We start from the raw sequence: 17696 nt of genomic DNA, 5'->3' as shown, positions 1-17696 counted from the left end.
GGAGAGAATGAGAGATTTGGGAAGTGAGGTAAATATGTGTAAGGGAGAAAGTAGGACGTGTGGACGTAGAAAGTTTGGGAGGAGAAAAGAGAGGCCGTAGACCGTGGAAATGAAGTATCAGTATGGAGGTGTGGGGGTGTCTCTGTGTAGGACGAGTGGATGTGTGGGGTAGCTGTATAGTGTGAGGGTATGGGTCGTGTATAGGTTGGTATAGCTGCTGTAAATTTGGTAGTTGGCAAGGGAACATTGCAGGTGTGGGTATGTTGAGTGTTGTGTGTGCTTTATGGGGAGAGGGATGTAGTTTAGGTACACAGGTTAAAAGTATAAGAAAGCTTCAAGATAAGGTGGGGGAGTAAGGACAAGATGATGTTGTGTTGGGTCGGGAGCATCGGGGGATGCCGATATTGGTTGTCGCTACCTAGGAAAAGTAAGTTGATCGCCGATGGTGGTGATGGTTGGGAGACTCCGATGAGAATGGATTTGGTCGCCGATATTGGTGACGGTAAAGGATGGTATTTTTGTATGTGTGAGTGGCCTATTAGAAGTCGAGAGATAGGTGGTTTATTGGTGGTCGCTGATCTTGGTGACGAGTGTGAATATTTGTATGCTCGGGGTAACGTCGGGGGATGGTCACACATGGTATGCATGGTATTTAGGATACCGAGTTACGTTTTAGCCCTGCGTAATCCCATAGTGATGACAAGGTAGGCTTAGGTTGGGTGATGGAGTACATATAGAAATATTGAATTTCATATTTGATGCATATCATAATTGTAACTTAATTTTTACTGTACTGAGTTATATGAACTTACCCTCTATTGTTCACAGACGATGTAGGAATGGAGTCGGGATCGGAGTTGCTGATTTTCGAACCTAGCGTATAGAGCAACAGAATAAGAATCTTTATAGACAGATTGAGTGTATAAAAGTTGGTAGTAGAGTTAATAGTATGTCTGTTGATAGTGTATACGGCTGTATTTCACGTGATATTATATGTGTGATTGCTGATCTATCTTAACTCTGAACAATAGATTGTGATGGTGTTTCTATGTGCATACCTGACTTGAAACGAAATTTCTGTGTTTGATCATAGATTTGTTGTAAACTACGCCATTAGAAATACAAAAAAAAAAAACAGGACATTATATAATTAGGAACAAATAGAATGCCCATTAAATACCACCAATTTGGTGATTTAAAAATTCATCACAAAATTTATCAGTCAAATACTATTTGTTACTATTAGAAGTTGAAACAAATACGGTTTTCTCACACCCGTAAAATACTATACATTAAAATTCTATCATTGATCATTATCCAAACACAGAGTAAAGATATAATTATAATTTTTTAAATAAAATAATATGTTATTAAAGATAGTTCAAATTTAGTATAAGGAAAGCAAACTCGGTGTCTTAGCCAAATTGCTTGAATTATAAATTTTTTTTTTTAAAAGAGAAACTCCAACATAAAATTAAATTTTAATTGATTAAAAATTTTATTATATTTTAAAAGAATAAGTAAAATATTATATAATGTCCATTATTAATAATTTGTAAAATCCTACAATTAAATCACATTATAAATTATAAATTATAAAATAATGAATGTATTTTAATTGTTTGGAACAAATTATTATAAATTTATTTACAAAATTTATAATAATTTATAATTTACATAAAATTAATTTGTAGTTATTATTATTATTATTTAATTATAAATTAAATTTAACGAGAATCAAACCTTTGATTTCCTCGGCCTGTGATTTCTGGAATTTCGAGAGTCGGAGCATCCTGCTGCAAAATCCATTAAGAAAATCGCAACCGAGTATGAGAATCTCTCGGGCTTTGTTATTCCTCCATTCAACTGCTCTTAGAACCCTAACAACGCTGTCACCTTCTCCTTTATCCCATTTGTTACACTCCTTCTCGGCTTGTCGAAGCACCTCCACAGCTCCCGGTGACACGCGCCTCTGTGACTGCCCGTGGTCCGCCAGTCAACTCCGCGGCGTCAAAGTTAACGCTATCCATGTAAATTACCACAAATTAGTTGATATTTATGCATTGGTTATTCACTGGCTAATTAGTTTTGTAATTGATGATCCGAATGCTGATGATCGGTGGGAAATTGTTTAATTTAACTTGGTTTTGATCTAAGAAGCAATGTTTTGTAATTACTTTTGCAACTAGACATAGCCAATTCTTTTATGGGAAGTTGAACTCATTTGTGTTTAGAATTTAGAAATGATTCTTATGAGTTGATTTTTATGGCTAGTTATATAAATTGTGTTGTTAGACGGAATGGGAGAAACCTGTGTTATGTAACGAGTCTTTACAATGCCGGGAAGAATGTATTAGAAAGTGTGGATTTGCTTGTTAATATATTCGTTTTGCTTTAATTCTGTCATTCAACATTGATTCATATTAAGCTAATCTTAGAGTTACTGAGTTGGATTTTCTCGTGAATAAACCGTAGTGGGCTTTAGCTAATTGATTCTATTTGTAAAAAAGTTTGACACATTTTAAGTATGAAGCAGTTAGCCTGAGAATGAGAGGAACTTGTAACTGTTCTATCCATTGATTTAAAGCTAATCGAAAACTATTTTCCTTTTGTTGTGTAGAATTAAAATATCTCAGTTTCTTATTAGTCTCACTATTATGCAGCTGCGGGCTGGGAACGTCATTGAAAAAACAGGTTGCATTTTGTTTCATTTATTTACTTATCCATTCTGAATATCTTTAATGTTGCACATGTCTACTAATAGGAACTACATTTTGATTTTAACTTCCGTGGATGACCTTGACTTCAGGACATGTTTACCGGGTAATGTCATTGAACTCTGTATCCTTGTATCTGTCTCTATCCATGTATCCATCCATCTATTGACTACATCCATATGAGCATTTTCCTTATTAATAGTTGGTGATAAGTTATGATGAAATGCCATAGTTGCTGAGAAGTCCATGTTTCAGGTCGTAGAAGCAGAGCATAAGCAGCAAGGAAGAGGAGGAGCCATGATGCAGGTTTAAGTTTCTAATATCTGTTTGGTCCAATTTCTGTAATATTTAAATCATCCAGAAATTTCTTCTTCCTAGGCTACTATTGAGGCTGTGATGAATATTTGTAGTTTTGGAAAAAGAGAATTTGTGCCTTCTTCAGTGTTGGACTAGATGATTGGTGAATATTACATTAGACCAACTAAATGTAAGCAGTCAGTTATGTTGATTATGTGGGATTGTTGGGCTGAAATCAATTGTGTTAGCTAATTTGTGATTGTAACACAGAAACACTCATAGTGGAAAATTCAATATTAGCACCTCAAAATGGTTATGTTAGCTATAACTTAAGTGGAAAGGAATGTCTAAATGAAAGGATAAGAAACACATGACTATGGATTGAAAAAAAGGCATTATCTTCTTAAATGGTTTGTCTTAGAAGCACAGTTTATTGTGTGTTATAAATTTTCGTTTTCTTTTTTTGGGCTTTTATGTCATACTACATGGATCCATTGTCTAGGCCTTGAACTCATTCCCTCTTGTCAAGAGGGAGAAGGGATGTACTAACTAAACTCTTGACTATCATAATTCCAGAATATTCTTCATAACTCCAGAATCCTAACTTTCCTTATTATATCAGCAATTCTCCTTTTTAGGTATGTAATAATTCTGTAATCATATATAGCTCATTCCATGTACAGCTCCGCTAGTATATATATATTTAAAGAATTTATAAGAAATAACAAGACAGAGAATCTTCTTCCTCTGGTTCTTTCTCATTAATTTTTATCGCAAACCCACTGTGGTTTGTGTATAAAAGGTTATAGTTAATTAGTTGAATTTTATTGAGGATTATATTCGACTGAAACTTAGTCATCCTCATTATTGACTCTTGGGCAAATTGTGATTAAGTTTTCAACATCTTCTTTCTCTGTAAGTGAAAAAGAAGAGATATATTATCACTGCAGTAAAGCAGTGCATCCCAATTGCAACTTTTGTTTCTGGGGAAATTTTGAAAACCTTGCTTGTGATTTCAGTCAATACAAACATCAATCTCCTCCAATTCTCAGTTTTTAATTTTTTTTGTAATATATATTATTTTTTGCACCTTCCAACTCGTTCTATGATGGCCAAAAGTCTAACTTCCCTATATGCTCCTGAGGATAACCGAGCTTCTCATCCACAAGCTGACACCTTTCTCACAGTGGAACTCATTGAGCCTTAAAAGAGCCTTTGTACTTTACCTTCCATGAAATTGGTCGAACATCGAGAGCCTTGTCCTTTTCAAAATTCTTACACAATCCTTTGTTCCTACCTCAAGCACAAGATCAAACGACTTGTGCTCAATGACAGGAATCTCTTAAGAGGAGAGTCAGACCGTTGAGGGGTCTGAAGCAAGGAAAGGGAAACCCTCTCTTTAGAGAGAGCGAGAGAGAAAGAGAGATAGAAGAGGTGCTGGGTGACTTTGAAGGTCATTTGTGTGGCTTCTCTCTCTATCCTAATTCTAGCTTTCCACTTTCTGTGGCTTGATTATTGCTAGATTTTGCTCTTTCTTAACTCTTCTACTGTTCCTTATGAGTTTTGAACTGCAAAGCTAAGATTACCCTTTCCTGGAATTCATAGGTGGAGCTTCGTGATGTTGATACTGGAAGTAAAGTTAGCTTACGTTTTGGCACTGAAGAGCCTGTTGAAAGTATGTATCTTGATCATAACTAAATTCTTTCTGTGATTTACTAAGTGAAAGACGACTGTTTGTATGATGGAGTTCAGCACTAGTGTCTACTGAAAGTTTTTTGAGAACATTTTCTGTGTTTTAGTTGTTTCTTCTAATTGCTTGCTTATAATCTGCATTCGACTGCTGCATGCTAATTTGTTCCTCTGATGTTTGTTCTTTTATCTGTTGTACAATTAAATTTCTTCGCAGCACATTTAACCTTACTTTATCATAAAGGCATGCTTTTAACGCGAAAACACCACTTCTCTAATTTTCAAGCATCTAAACTTGGTTTGCTTTTAGGTGTTCCACGTAAGAGGATTTTCCACATGAGAAATTCATACCAATATGAGTTTTTTTCACTTGATATGAGTTCTTGGTTGTAAAGGGGGATTGAGCCTCAAATCATTAGCTCAAAAGGAGTATTTATGCCATTAGGGCCAATTGGATCTGACTGGATAATGGATATGAGTTTTTCAGAACTTGTGGAACCTTCTCTTTTTCACAATCATTTTGGTTTTCGAGAAAATTTTAAAATCAGTGAATTGTATAATTTTGGCGGGAATATAATTTCTTTTCCGATCCTTGTTCAACAAGTTGTCCCTTGTGATAGATGCATTGGTCTCTCAAGAACCAACAACATACCGGGTAAGGCATTTGTAGCTAATCGAATTTCCTTTAGATTTACGTTTACAATTAGGAATAATTGTGTAGGTACTAGGACTGCCGGTAGGGTATGGGCTTGATTGACAGCTGGCTCTACCAGGGAATGCAGTACATCTAGTAATTGTATGACATGATGAGGAAGAATTATGAAAGAGAACATCAAAGATTTTCATCTTCAAACTCTTGTCAATCTCTCTCTCCCTATCTTCTTACTCTCTTCTATTCTTCCATTTCTCCCACCAAATATTCCTAAACCAGAAACTGCCTCTAGAGGACTGTCTACTGAATCAGTGTCCTGACATTACCATAACTGGGCAATGTTTGCTAACAGTTTACTAAAATTGACTATCAAATTTACAAAACTGTAGGCTTGATGCCTTGTTCCTCTTATTGAACTTGATTTGTTGACTGTTTGTTGTCAAACATGGCTAGAGGTTTAAAATTGACCTTGGCTTGATACCAGACACCACTGATGTGGAAATACAAATAACACATCTGCATGTGAATTGACAGACTAGTTCAACAAACAACTCACTCATGGTAGCACTTGGAACATTTTTGGCTTGAGATAGCGTCTGTAGCTGGGTCTGGGCGGAGTTCCATTTTGTCCTCTTGTTACCTTTTAATTTTATTTTTGGCCTTTATATCTAATTGTTATTATATTTAACTTATTGGTTGTAATTGGTTAAGTTTGTTATGCTGGACTAATTATTTCAGGAGTATTTGTTGAGGAGAAATCTTTCACATGTTTATATACAGAACATAATACTGCCTTCCTGATTGAGTGAGTTAGACTGGGTTTCCAGTTCCTCTTCTAGCGACCTTTTCTGCTTTGTTATTAAAGATACTCAAGCTTAATAGATGTACCAACCGTTCTTTCCTTTTCCTAATGCTTACTAGGCCTGATACGTTTGAGCAATTGGAAGTATCACTTGACATATTTGGCAAAGCTGCTGCATACCTAAAAGGTTGGTAAAAATCAGAGTGACAATTATTTACTATATGTATAATTTTTTAGGTTAGCTATGCTATAATCAGCCTTTGAGTTGGCTTAAATTTGTCTATCCCATCCCAAAATTGTCCCATTTTCAAAAGGCAAGCTCAAGAAAGAAGTGATTGTAAAATAATTTTCATTGAAGACACAGGGGAACTGCTTTATTCTGTTTATGCTGTCATAGTCCCAATGTTTATGATATCTTTTGTTGAGGCTATGGATTAGCTTCCATACAGCTTGCTTTGGCTTACATAATGTGATTTAGCTTTGTTGTCACAATTACCTTGATCTGTGATAATGATCCTTGGGTATTGACTTTTTGTGACTGTGTAGTATTGTTGTAGCCTTTTGGTTTATCTGGATCCTAATAAATCTTTCCCATAAATTTTTTGAAAAAAGTTTTATTCCTCAGTTCTTTCTTCCCTCATACTTCTATTGTTCATAGATTACCTAGACATGCCTTTTGTTTGTGATATGGTTAGTTTTTACTTCTTATGGCTGAGAGTTGAGCATCGCTTATATTAAACAGTTTAGTTTCAATTTTCTTTTCTGACTTATATCTTAGCATCTTTTATACTATATTAAGGCGTGTTTTTGATTCTTGACAGATGAAATGAAAGTCACACTACAGTTGTACGATGGACGACCTTTGTCTGGATCAGTCCCAAAACATGTGACATTCAAAATTAAAGAAACACAACCTCACATGAAAGGGCTTACAGCAGTACCTCGGTATGCTCTTAATGTGGTGAATGTGCATTTTTATGCTCTCGGATATTTTTGGTTGTTTACGTCTTTTATATCCTCTTAGTTATCTCCTAAAGCATCACCCGCTATGTCTTGGGTGAGTTAAATAAGCAAATTTATCAATGTTGTGCTGAAGGCTCAAGCTAAAGATCATGTCTTCTAATGGTTTGGTTGCTCAAACTGTAATTAAAAAAGGATAATAGTTGATAATTAGCTGCATTATTTGTTTGCTAGAGTAGATATCCCTCAACCATATTCTTCTATGATGCTTTGAGGTTTGGGGTCTGCGGGATTCTGTTTTAGGCCTTTCAAACTTGACTTGCTTTATCTCATTCCAATCTCCTTTTTGTGTCATATGGAAAGAAAGAAACAAGAGAATTTTTCAAGGCATTTGCTCTCCTTTTGATATTGTTAGTCCTATTCCCTGAATATTTTGTTGTCAGAACATCTTCTTCAATATGGTGTGGGTTTAGGGAACTTTATAATTATTGTGCTTTCTGACCTTTGTGGATTTGTTATACTTGGGTGGTACCCCTTTGTGTCTTTCATGTTACTTTCTTTTCTTCTAAAAAAAGAGAAGTCTAATGCTAAACCTGGCATAGCATCCAGTAAATTACTCTAGAGAGTTGTTTCATGAACCATGGTTGCTTAAGATGGAAGTAAAAATGGATGATTAGTCTATACAACAATTCCCTCATCTTTGGAAGGTGAAAAAGATAGGACAAGTGGAGGGCTTGTTCCACAAGATTGGGAAGGTACTCTATGGAGTCCTTTGGTTGCTGGCAAATTCTGTTGACGTATATCATCTTGGTTCTTGTATGAGTTGGTATTAGATTTCCACTCCAGTTCTCACTTAATTTTGGGGCAAACTTACATCTCAAGATTTATATGCATTTTTGTAATATTACTGTGCCTTCTGGTGGGCTTAGCTGTAGGCTGTAGTGGTTCTGTTAACCTTGAAAAAGTTACTTCCAATTCTATGGCTTTATAGTGGTATTCCACTTATTTTTCTTTTTCTGAGTTTGTGTCTCCTGTTAAGCTTCGAGTATAATGTTCCCCAGTTAGGATCAATTTTCTTGCCATTGTACTGTCTATGTTCTTTGTATTTCTTTCTGTAAAGTTCCGTTGTATATATATGTGGGATACATCAAGCACTTTCAGAATGTTGGCTTTGAAAACATGAACTTATATAGTTCATGGGGGCACCCCCTTGGTGCTCGTAAATTAATACTATTCTTCGTATTTTAAAAAAAAAAGAAAGAAGAAAACATGAACTTATTTAACCCAATTAAGTAAGAATTGCAGTTATTTAAGCCAGTTATGGATTTCCTTCTGCTCCTGACTTGAGATTCTTTTTCATTGTTCTGAATTTCCCAAATCAGGTATAAAAAGGCATTGCTGGACAACGGTGTCACTATTCAAGTAAGTTACAAATGTTTTCTTTTCCTTTTCTTTTATGATATTGAAATTACTATTTTTAAGAACTTTCTTGTGAAGATCCTCCAGAACAAACCCTAGCTCAGGAATTAGTAATTGAAACAGTAGAGAAGAAGGAAGAAATATAGAGAAAAAATTAAGAAGATGAGAGGAACTTGGGAAGAATTCCAGAGAGTCTGGGTAGTTCCTCAGTGTTCTCATTATATTTAGCATCTTTAAAAATTGGAATCTAGCAATGGGGTCCGGGTTTGGGAGCTAGTCACAGGTTTATGCAAACTGATCCTTGCAGCAAGCTGACAGCTTGTTTGTAGGAGTTTCGGTCATTTCGACCCATGTTTAGGCCCCATTAGAGAAAATGCATGCTCTTTAGAGAATACTCTAATTTTTATAAAATATTTGAATGCTTTATTCATTTGAGTCCAATAAATATTTGTTGGTGGAGACGCTAAGAAATATGAACCAGACAAAATTGGAAAAGGATTTTCGAATTCCTGGGAACAAAATTATTCTAACTAAACAAAATACGAAAACTGGGAAACTTATTCTAGTAATAGGTCTGAATTAGCTTGTATGCTAAATAGGAAATAATTAGGTAAAATCTGGTGTAGTGTTTTGCTGTTTGGATTCCTTATGCCTGCCATGGGTCTTGCAGTTTTTATACCAACTAGGCGAGCATTATGAGCCACATGGCCACCAGGAGTGATCAATACATTGCTTCTGGACCAAGTGACAAATTTTTTTAGGGATGAGCGAAAGATGGTTGTTGGAACGAAACATGGCTGCTAGAAGAGATTATCTCATCCAGTTATCTAGTTTTATTTAATGATATAATTAGTTGGAACGACACATGGCTGCTAGAAGAGATTATCTTATCCAGCTATCTAGTTTTGTTTAATGATATAATTAGTTATTAAGATAAGTTGTTATTAGGATGTGGGAATTGTCACCTCTAAGCAGGGAAGTAATTGTTCTTAGGAGCAGTTGTGGTTTCTTGTATAAAGACATGATAGCAATCTGGATAAAAGATATACAGATAATTGTCGATAATTATTTGGAGTACCTTAAACTTTAGGAGGTTTTTGGTTTGTCTCTTCATGAGCCTATACTACTAATTGAAATCCCATATCAAGATCCTAAGTAGGGACTACAACATTTGGTATCAGATCCTATTGTTATGAGTGATCTACAATCTCTTCAACATCAATTTGAGAATTTTCTAAAATGGTACTGGGTGGATCGGAAGAGAGCCACACAGTCTACACATGTTTCTGAAGTCAAAGGAGATGTTTTGTTACAGAAGCAATGAGTGCAAAAAGACATAGCCAAAATTGGTTAAAGTTTTCCAAGTGGGTTCAGTGGATGATTATCCACGAAAGTGTGAGCAATTTGCAGCCTGCACAAGTTTGTCAACTCCAGATCAAATGCAATCCTCCCAGGCGAAACTTGAAGGGAATGGAGTCAAAAGTCTTTTCTTCAACCGCCATAAGAAGTTTATCCCAACTCAAAGTTGTCACAGATTATTTTGGTTTAGAAGGGATGCTGTTACAAACCGTGTTGAATTTGTAGGTGTTGGTTAACTTACTAATATCACCAGACTTGAGGACTTTCACAAGAAATATGTAGCTGCAGTTGGACAAAGAAATATCACACATGAAAATTTCCTTGAGGAGTCTATTGAACCTAATATTACCCTATGCATTCTCTTAGAGTTGGGCACAGTTCGGTGATGATGAAACCATAGAGATATGCCCATGTGCCTCCCATGTGCTCTATTATTCCTCTCTTTATACACCACCCAAAAAGTAGTTAAAGCAAAGATTTACAAATTTCTTCTTTATACAAATCCCATCCCAAGCCCATAGTTCATCTAACTGTACCCGCAATAACCCAGTTGATCCCCAGTAGACCGTAGTCCAAATGTTATACACTATTGTACACTAAAGAAGAATGTGATTGCTAGATTCAACAACTTTCTTGCACATATAGCAACTGTTTACCACGATTTTCCCCTTCTCATTAACTTGTCAATGGTTAGAATACATTCTCATTAACTTGTCAATGGTTAGAATACATTAACTTCTCATCTCGCTTCCCATGCATTGAAAGCAATTCTTCGGGGATGCCTTCACTTTTCATATCTGATTAATCGGGAAATTGACTGAACCTTCCCTATTCTTATTAACCAGATGATTATAAAAAGATTTAACAGTGAACTCCCCATTCTTCTTCAGTTTCCATATAACCCTATTCCTGCTGTCACTCAGTTGTACATTGGACAACAGCTGGAGCAACGCCTCATATTCTTCTATCTCCCAATTGTTAAGATTCTTTGACACACTTAAATTCCACGCCCTTCTACCATTCTCCCCTCTGAACGTTTTCTCCGCCATCATATTCTTCCTTGAGTAATAACATATATACTTGGGAATTGGCTCCGTAGATTGTCCCTTCGTGTCCATTCGTCATCCCAAAACCAGATCCTATTTCCTGTCCCCTGTTTCCATTGAATACAATCCAAAAACTATTGTCGCCCCAAACCGATGTTCCTCCACAAACCCATCCCATAAGGCCTCAATATCTCTCTACCAACCCCTCTCCCATCCTCCACACCCCCAATGCGCATCGATAATTCTCTTCCACAACCTTCCTTCATCCTTCAGATACCTCCACAACCACTTTCCTTGTAAGGCCATGTTCATTTCAATAAATGATCTAAGTTCCAGACCCCCCCATCTCCGGTGGCATCTTCACCTCATCCCATTTCATTAAGTGATATTTCTTACTCCCATTATCTCCCTAAAGGAACCGACATTGAATATTTTCTAATTTTTTTGCGATGTTCCTAAAAATTGTCAAGAAAGATAAATAATATATGGGAAGATTAGTGAAAGTACTTTTAATTAGAGTCAATCTCCCACCCTTATATTAATAATTTCTCTTCCACCCAATAAATCTTCTCTCAAATATCTCAATCACAGGATCTCGAATTCTCGCCTCTTTATATCTTGCCCCCATTGGAAGCCCAAGATATTAGATGGGAAGCTTAACAAATTCACACCGCAAGCCTATCCCCATCCCCCCTATCACCTAATTTCACCATTTCAGATTTATTCATATTGATATTCAACCCAAAAATGATTCGAAAATACAACAGTAGACATCGAAAATTTAGAATCATCATTTCCTCCGGTTGACAAAAAATCAACTTATCATCATTAAAGAACAAATGAGATATCTCAACAAGCTGCCACCTCTACCTCCCTTCACTCCCTTCAACAACTCCTCCTTCCTTTCTCCAATAATCTACTCAACACTTCCATGATAATAATGAACAAGGGGGAGATAAAGGATCTCCCTGCCTTAGGCCTCTAGACACCTCATTCAGCTTCTTGAATTGTCAATCATCAATTCATCCACATAGTTACATCTTCTATAACTGGCCAAACAGTGAAAATACTTGGTGATTCGGTCCTTTTCCTTCAACCATTTCTCCTTAGGATTCTGTCTCCACGATATTTCTTCCATATGCAACCTATTAGCCAACTCCATTCTCAAAACCTCCCTTCTCTCCCTTTCTTCCCTTGAAATCCCGTCCTCACCTTCCTTAATATCCACCTCTCCAATTTCTTTCAATAAATTATTTGTGCATTCTTCTTCTTTCACCTCCTCCTCCTTCATCGATTTTTTTATTAAATTTTTCAACATTATGAGTTTTTCTGCCACCCTATAGCCTAGCCTTCCCAGAATTCTTTCAAACTTCTTCCACCATGCTCGTGAATCTCTTCACCTTCAGTCATTTGTTATCCATTATAAAAGGTATAGGCCCTCATTGTATGTCATTTGACATAATGCAAATAGGGAAGTGATCAGAAATCGTCATTAGCACTTTCTGGCAAGTACCTGAAAATTCAATAAGGCAATCATACGAAATCAGAAATCTGTCAATTCTTAAGTATGCCGAGGTGCTCATTTGATTCGTCCATGTCCACTTGTTTCCCCCCAATGCTAAGTCCATCAAGCCCAAGTTGTCTAATATTTTCTTAAATTCATCAGCACCAGCTCTAGAGAATTGCTTGCCTGATCTCTCCTTTTGCCCAACCACCATATTAAAGTCCCCACCCACAACCCATTTTCTATTCCATTTTTTTCTTATATTTCCTCCAATTCTTACCACAACTCATTTTCTATTCCATTTTTTCTTATATTCCTCCAATTTCCACCACAATCCCCTCCTATCCTCACTAGTACCCACCCTTGTAGTACATTCCTGAACACCCACTCTATCCCCCTTTGACAATTTTTAAACAAATATGAAATATGACAACAATGCCTTCTGCAGCCCCTTCTGCCGGAAGAACACGCCACCCAGGCTCCTTCATTCTCTATAGCCTTTTTATTTCTCTCTCCGAAATTACCTCCATTTTAGTTTCCTGAAGGTAGAAGACATCTGGCTTCCATCTACTCATACAATCTTGTATCACTTGTTTTTTTTTTCCCGATCATTAATCCCCCACATGTTCGAAGCAATTATTTTCCCAAACATTACTTATCTTCCTCAAAACCCCCACATTTTTATAACTCTTCTTTCTACAATCATAATTAATTGACAACTGTAGTCTTTTCAGCTTTCTTGGTCTCCCATCTCCTTGTCTCCTCCTACCCTTTGCCATCAATGTCCCTCCTTTCTTTTCCTTTCTCCTTTTCTCAATTTCTACAAAAATTTCCATCATTCTATCATTAAGCCCTTCAAACGTAACCTCTACTATTTTGTTGATTCTTTGGATATTTTGCAGTACCCAAAGGGAATTTGTATCCTCCCCGTCACTCTTCTCTTCTTCGTCCTCCACTCTCCTAGCGGTCTGTCCCTCACTTTCTGGATCTCTGGTAGTGAGTCCGGTTTTAGTTTCCTCCTCCACCACCACTAAGCTTGGATCCCTCCCATTCGTTGCCTCACTTTCTTCTTCCCAACACCCAATGCCCTCAATTTATTCTCTTTCTTCGTTCTCTTTTTCACCCCCCAATTCCACCATCTTTGTACCTACCCCTCTAGGTTCCTCCTCCTATTTCGAAATCTTCTCTTCAATCTCCCCATCTGGTTTCCTCTCTATCGAACACCTCGACTCCCCACCTTCGCAAGTCTCCTTTTCCTCCTCGTTTAGCTCCTCTCACTCTCCATCTTCATTTTTGTCTTTTCTGCTATCTGGCCAGCCTTCTTGGTTGGGCTTCTAACCATGGGCGTCCAGACCCAACGAACTCCTGGGTTCTGCTTCTTTTTAGTCACTTCGCTCGGGCTCGGCCTATCAAACCATTTCCCGTTTTGCTCCCAAGTCAGTCTTCAACCCCCATTCATCCTGTTCTGGCCCATTGTGACTTGTGAATATTAGGCCCATTCATTCTTTCACCTCCAAAATGGCCCCCAAATCCTGCGCTTTGATTAGATGACCAACTTGCCTCCCGCTCTCTCATTGTTTCCTCACCCACCGTTGCTACCTCCCCTCGGTTTGATAGCCAATAGACGAGGTCGTATACTCATCACCTTCCACCAACCACTTGCTTTGTTTCCCTATGAGATAAAGAATCTCTTCACAATCTGCCTTTTCTCCTCTATTAACACAAGAATCTCCCATTGTTGTGGCTTTTCTCAGTCGTGTGCTTCCCCCACGATTTTTCCCCTTTACTCCAGTAGAAATCGGCAAACGTGTCAGATCAACCATACCACCTCCTCTTCCTTCAGCGAAATCATCACCCAAAACCCTTTTCCATTCTCGCTAATCCTTATCCCGTCAGTCTTTCTCCCCTCACGAACCACATCAAACGATTTTTTGTCGATGACCAGAAATTGTCTTTGCTGCTCCACCATCTTATCCGCCCACCTTGATCGGCTTGATCGGCCGACCTAACTTCCTTCTTCCACCTCTTCGCCCTTGCTTCCCTACTTCCTTTCCCTACCCTGCCCCCGTCCCCTCCCGATCAGCACGCTCACTCTTCCTTTCTCTTTCTCTCTAGAAGTTTCTCTCTTTTGCTAGTGTGCTTTTTCCAGACTATCTCAAATAGTGTGTAGTATTAACACATAAATTAAACTTATGTTATTAAGCTCCAGCAGTAAAACACAACATCCAGCAGAATTGTCCCTTTCCATAGCATCTTATGGTCTTTATTTTCCATATTATTATTAGTATTACTAATCTTAATAGTCTTAAGTATTTTTTAGTCTACTTCTACCTACCTTACTTAAGACTATGAATACTTTTGTAACCCCTGGGTTGAAAATTTCTTAATTTTCTGGTTCTGTGAAACAATCATATCCTTAAATATGCTAGTTAAGACTTTTTAATCTAATGCCAAAAATCTAAGTATGATTTTTAGGTTTTTATCCCAAAATCCACAAGTAGGCAAATTAGTTCTAATTTGTCTTATTACATCAAATCATTTACACATTTTCTATAATAGCTAGTGAGTCCCAAGAAATCTCTCAATGCACTGATGTTGCAAGTCTTGGTGACTCGAGAATATCTGCAATTTTTGATTGATCAATGGCTACTTTTGCCTTGGAGATGATATGCCCCAAGTACGAAAGTTGCTGTTGGCAAACAACCACTTGATTTCTTAGAGGAATAAGTGATTATCCAATAAGTTCTCAAAGATACTTTTCAAATGTTGGGGGTTCACTGCTGACATCCTGCTCCTTGTCATAGTATCATAATAAGAAGTAGACCAAACTTATACAAGTGCTTTTGAAAAAATTTATTCCTCAAGGCTTGAAAAGTAGTTGCATTCGTAGGCCATATAATTAGAAATTCAAAGTGGTCCTACTAGAAATCTATGTTGGGTGAAGCCAAAATATTTTGACAGTGAGGTCAATACATAGTCAAAAACTAAATATTGAAGAAAATCAAGAAGGCGGTCAATGTATGGTATTGTCTTTTTATTATTGTCTTTTTTAAAGTGTACAACTCAAAAAGCTTTTATTTCAATGTCAACTGACCTGCTAAATTTTCTTTAATATTTTTATAAATAGGGATTTTATTTCTAGCTTTGATACTTTTGACCACATCGATTAAGTTCCTGATGAAGCTTGTGATGCATCATAAGAATTTGGAACTGCATTACATAGATATGAGATTTGCTCTTTGGATGCTTATTGATTTTTTCTTTCCATTTTCTACACGCTTTTTTTTTTGTTGCTTCCTGTGCTATTGTCTTTAAGAGAATCTAGGGGTTTACTTTGTTTGGAAGTTACTCTAATTCAGTTTGTTGCATATTGTAAGATTCTATGTGGATAATTGCAAAAGGTAATGTAAACCTTGAGATTTTTATCAGTTTCTCACAACTCTTCTTTTTTTCTTTTGTTTATCCTTTGGTTACTTTGGGCCCAGGTACCCCCTTATCTTGAGATTGGTGAAGAAATAATCATTAATACAGAAGATGGCTCTTTTGTTAAGAGGTAGGTTTTAATATGTCTTCTTCTTTTTCTCGTCAATCATTTTTCCAGTTAAAACGATTGAATCCTTTATCCTTTAGATATATCCTAGGAAATTGTCTTCCTTTGAAGTGGTTTCATAACTTCATAGACATATATAGAGTATCGGGCATAATCAACTTTATGCGTGGTGAGGCAAGTGGCATTGTGGACTCACTTATGCATGTTTTTCTTTTCCCCTTTCTCCTATTATTGCTTTTCTCCTGGAGAGAAAATGATGAGCTTTAAAATATCTGTTGATGCATACCTTGACTGGCAAGTATAATTGATATGGATGTTTGGACTATTATAGTATTGAGGAGGCTGTTTGAGGGGAAGAGCCCTTGCCCTAGGATTGAGTGGTCTGATCTGCCCTGTAAACCCACGAACTTGAAGGAAATGTGGATGATATCTATGTGTAGTATACATTTTTTTTTTCAAGAACTGCTCAAGTATACAATACTGGATAGCCTATAGGTTCCACATTTGAGTATTCTTGGCTGTGAAAGTCACAACTTAATATGTAGTTTCTTTGTTCCATAATAAATGTCATTCTATTCTGCAATGCCTAAAACTCAGTGTCTATTGTCATGAAAAGTCAAAATACTTCATAGGATTATACTTTTTCCAAATGACCCTATATTCATTTTGGAAAGTTTACCTCGGTTCCAAATGATCAAATGCTATTATTCTAATGAACGCATAGAATAAGATACTATAGTCAGCCTCTTGATTTAAATGCTTTCACAATGATTCCCTCGTGGATTATATTCATGTTGACAAGCTATGATGTCTTTTGTCTAATTTGCTGTCTGCATTGTGCAAAAGTTTAACCAGCATTTCATTATCTGTCAGTTTATAAAAATAAATCATTTTTGTTCTTCGTTAGAAAGAACCTTACCGCATTACCTGCTAAACTTATTACTATTTGAAGTTACTTCTTTACTTGAATGTTGGTGGAGAGGATTTGAAATAAGCTTTAGACTAGAAACTGAAGAATGTCGATACCGATCATTGTCCCTATGCTAACACATCAAGTTCTTCCTTATTTTTTTGTGCAACAGGGCTAACTAGTACTCAGCCACCCATATCGAGTCGTCCCTCATTTTCTCCTGCAGTAAGCCTTACTAGCACTTGGCACCCATAGTAAGCCATCAATGTGCCAAAACATGGGAGCTTTGGTAAGTCGTAAGTTATAAACCGAGCTTCATGGTTTTACATTTTGAAGCTTTTGAGAGTATGAAATGTTGGTTCAAGCAGAGACGAAGAGGCAAGAATAATCTATGCAAGCTTTGATGGAAGGGTCAGTGGTTTTGCATTGCATAATGGTGATACTAGAAGTCATCGAAATCTTTGATTTTGTATTTTCTTTTTGGTCAATGTTCCCCAAAAGTCCCCAAGACTTTTATTTGCAAATTGGGTTCAGAGGAATTGCAAGTTTCAATGATAATTCTCTCAAAACAAAAAGAAGGGGGAAAAAGAACAAATTCATTATGCTTGTAGGGAGGGCTTCTCTGCAGAAAGGAATTTCAATAAACTAAGCTCATTACTACTTGGAGGGATAACGGTATATAACCTTTCGATATTAAGGCTGTTTTCTATATATATATATTGGGTAATGAGATAGTGACTGATACTCCAAGTTCAATGACATTTAATTTTAGTGCATTTAGAATTTTATTT

General features: G+C 36.7%; 1 protein-coding gene across 4 annotated transcripts; it reads left to right on the top strand.

Moving 5' to 3' along the window:
* The first annotated feature begins 1729 nt into the window (after positions 1-1729).
* Positions 1730-17693, top strand: LOC110809546 (elongation factor P (EF-P) family protein). Of its 4 annotated transcripts, XR_002538841.2 has the most exons (12): positions 1730-2030; positions 2664-2694; positions 2810-2823; positions 2973-3023; positions 4620-4689; positions 6094-6160; positions 6277-6344; positions 6979-7102; positions 8500-8539; positions 15931-15998; positions 17078-17194; positions 17274-17693. XR_002538841.2 is itself a non-coding variant. In XM_022035412.2 (11 exons), exons 1-11 carry the CDS (start codon positions 1830-1832, stop codon positions 17085-17087), a joined length of 744 nt encoding a protein of 247 aa, XP_021891104.1. In that variant the 5' UTR covers positions 1730-1829; the 3' UTR covers positions 17088-17693. The 4 variants fall into 4 exon arrangements, 3 of the variants coding, with proteins under 3 accessions (XP_021891104.1, XP_021891106.1, XP_021891105.1); XM_022035412.2 differs by having other exon boundaries at positions 17078-17693; XM_022035413.2 differs by having other exon boundaries at positions 1922-2030; positions 2765-2823; positions 17078-17693.
* The last annotated feature ends 3 nt before the right edge of the window (positions 17694-17696 follow it).

Source organism: Carica papaya, chromosome 6 (genome assembly GCF_054855325.1).
Source record: "Carica papaya isolate Zhongbai chromosome 6, ASM5485532v1, whole genome shotgun sequence".
Classification (NCBI taxonomy): Eukaryota; Viridiplantae; Streptophyta; class Magnoliopsida; order Brassicales; family Caricaceae; genus Carica; species Carica papaya.
The sequence above is the reverse complement of the archived record's forward strand: the minus strand, read 5'-3'. Positions and strand labels throughout refer to the sequence as shown.

Coding starts and splice junctions, on each gene's coding strand:
- LOC110809546 (XM_022035412.2), top strand. CDS start 1,830: ATGAGAATCTCTCGGGCTTTGTTATTCCTCCATTCAACTGCTCTTAGA. Junction 2,031..2,663: donor TCAAAGTTAACGCTATCCAT/GTAAATTACCAC, acceptor ACTATTATGCAG/CTGCGGGCTGGGAACGTCAT. Junction 8,540..15,930: donor ACAACGGTGTCACTATTCAA/GTAAGTTACAAA, acceptor CTTTGGGCCCAG/GTACCCCCTTATCTTGAGAT.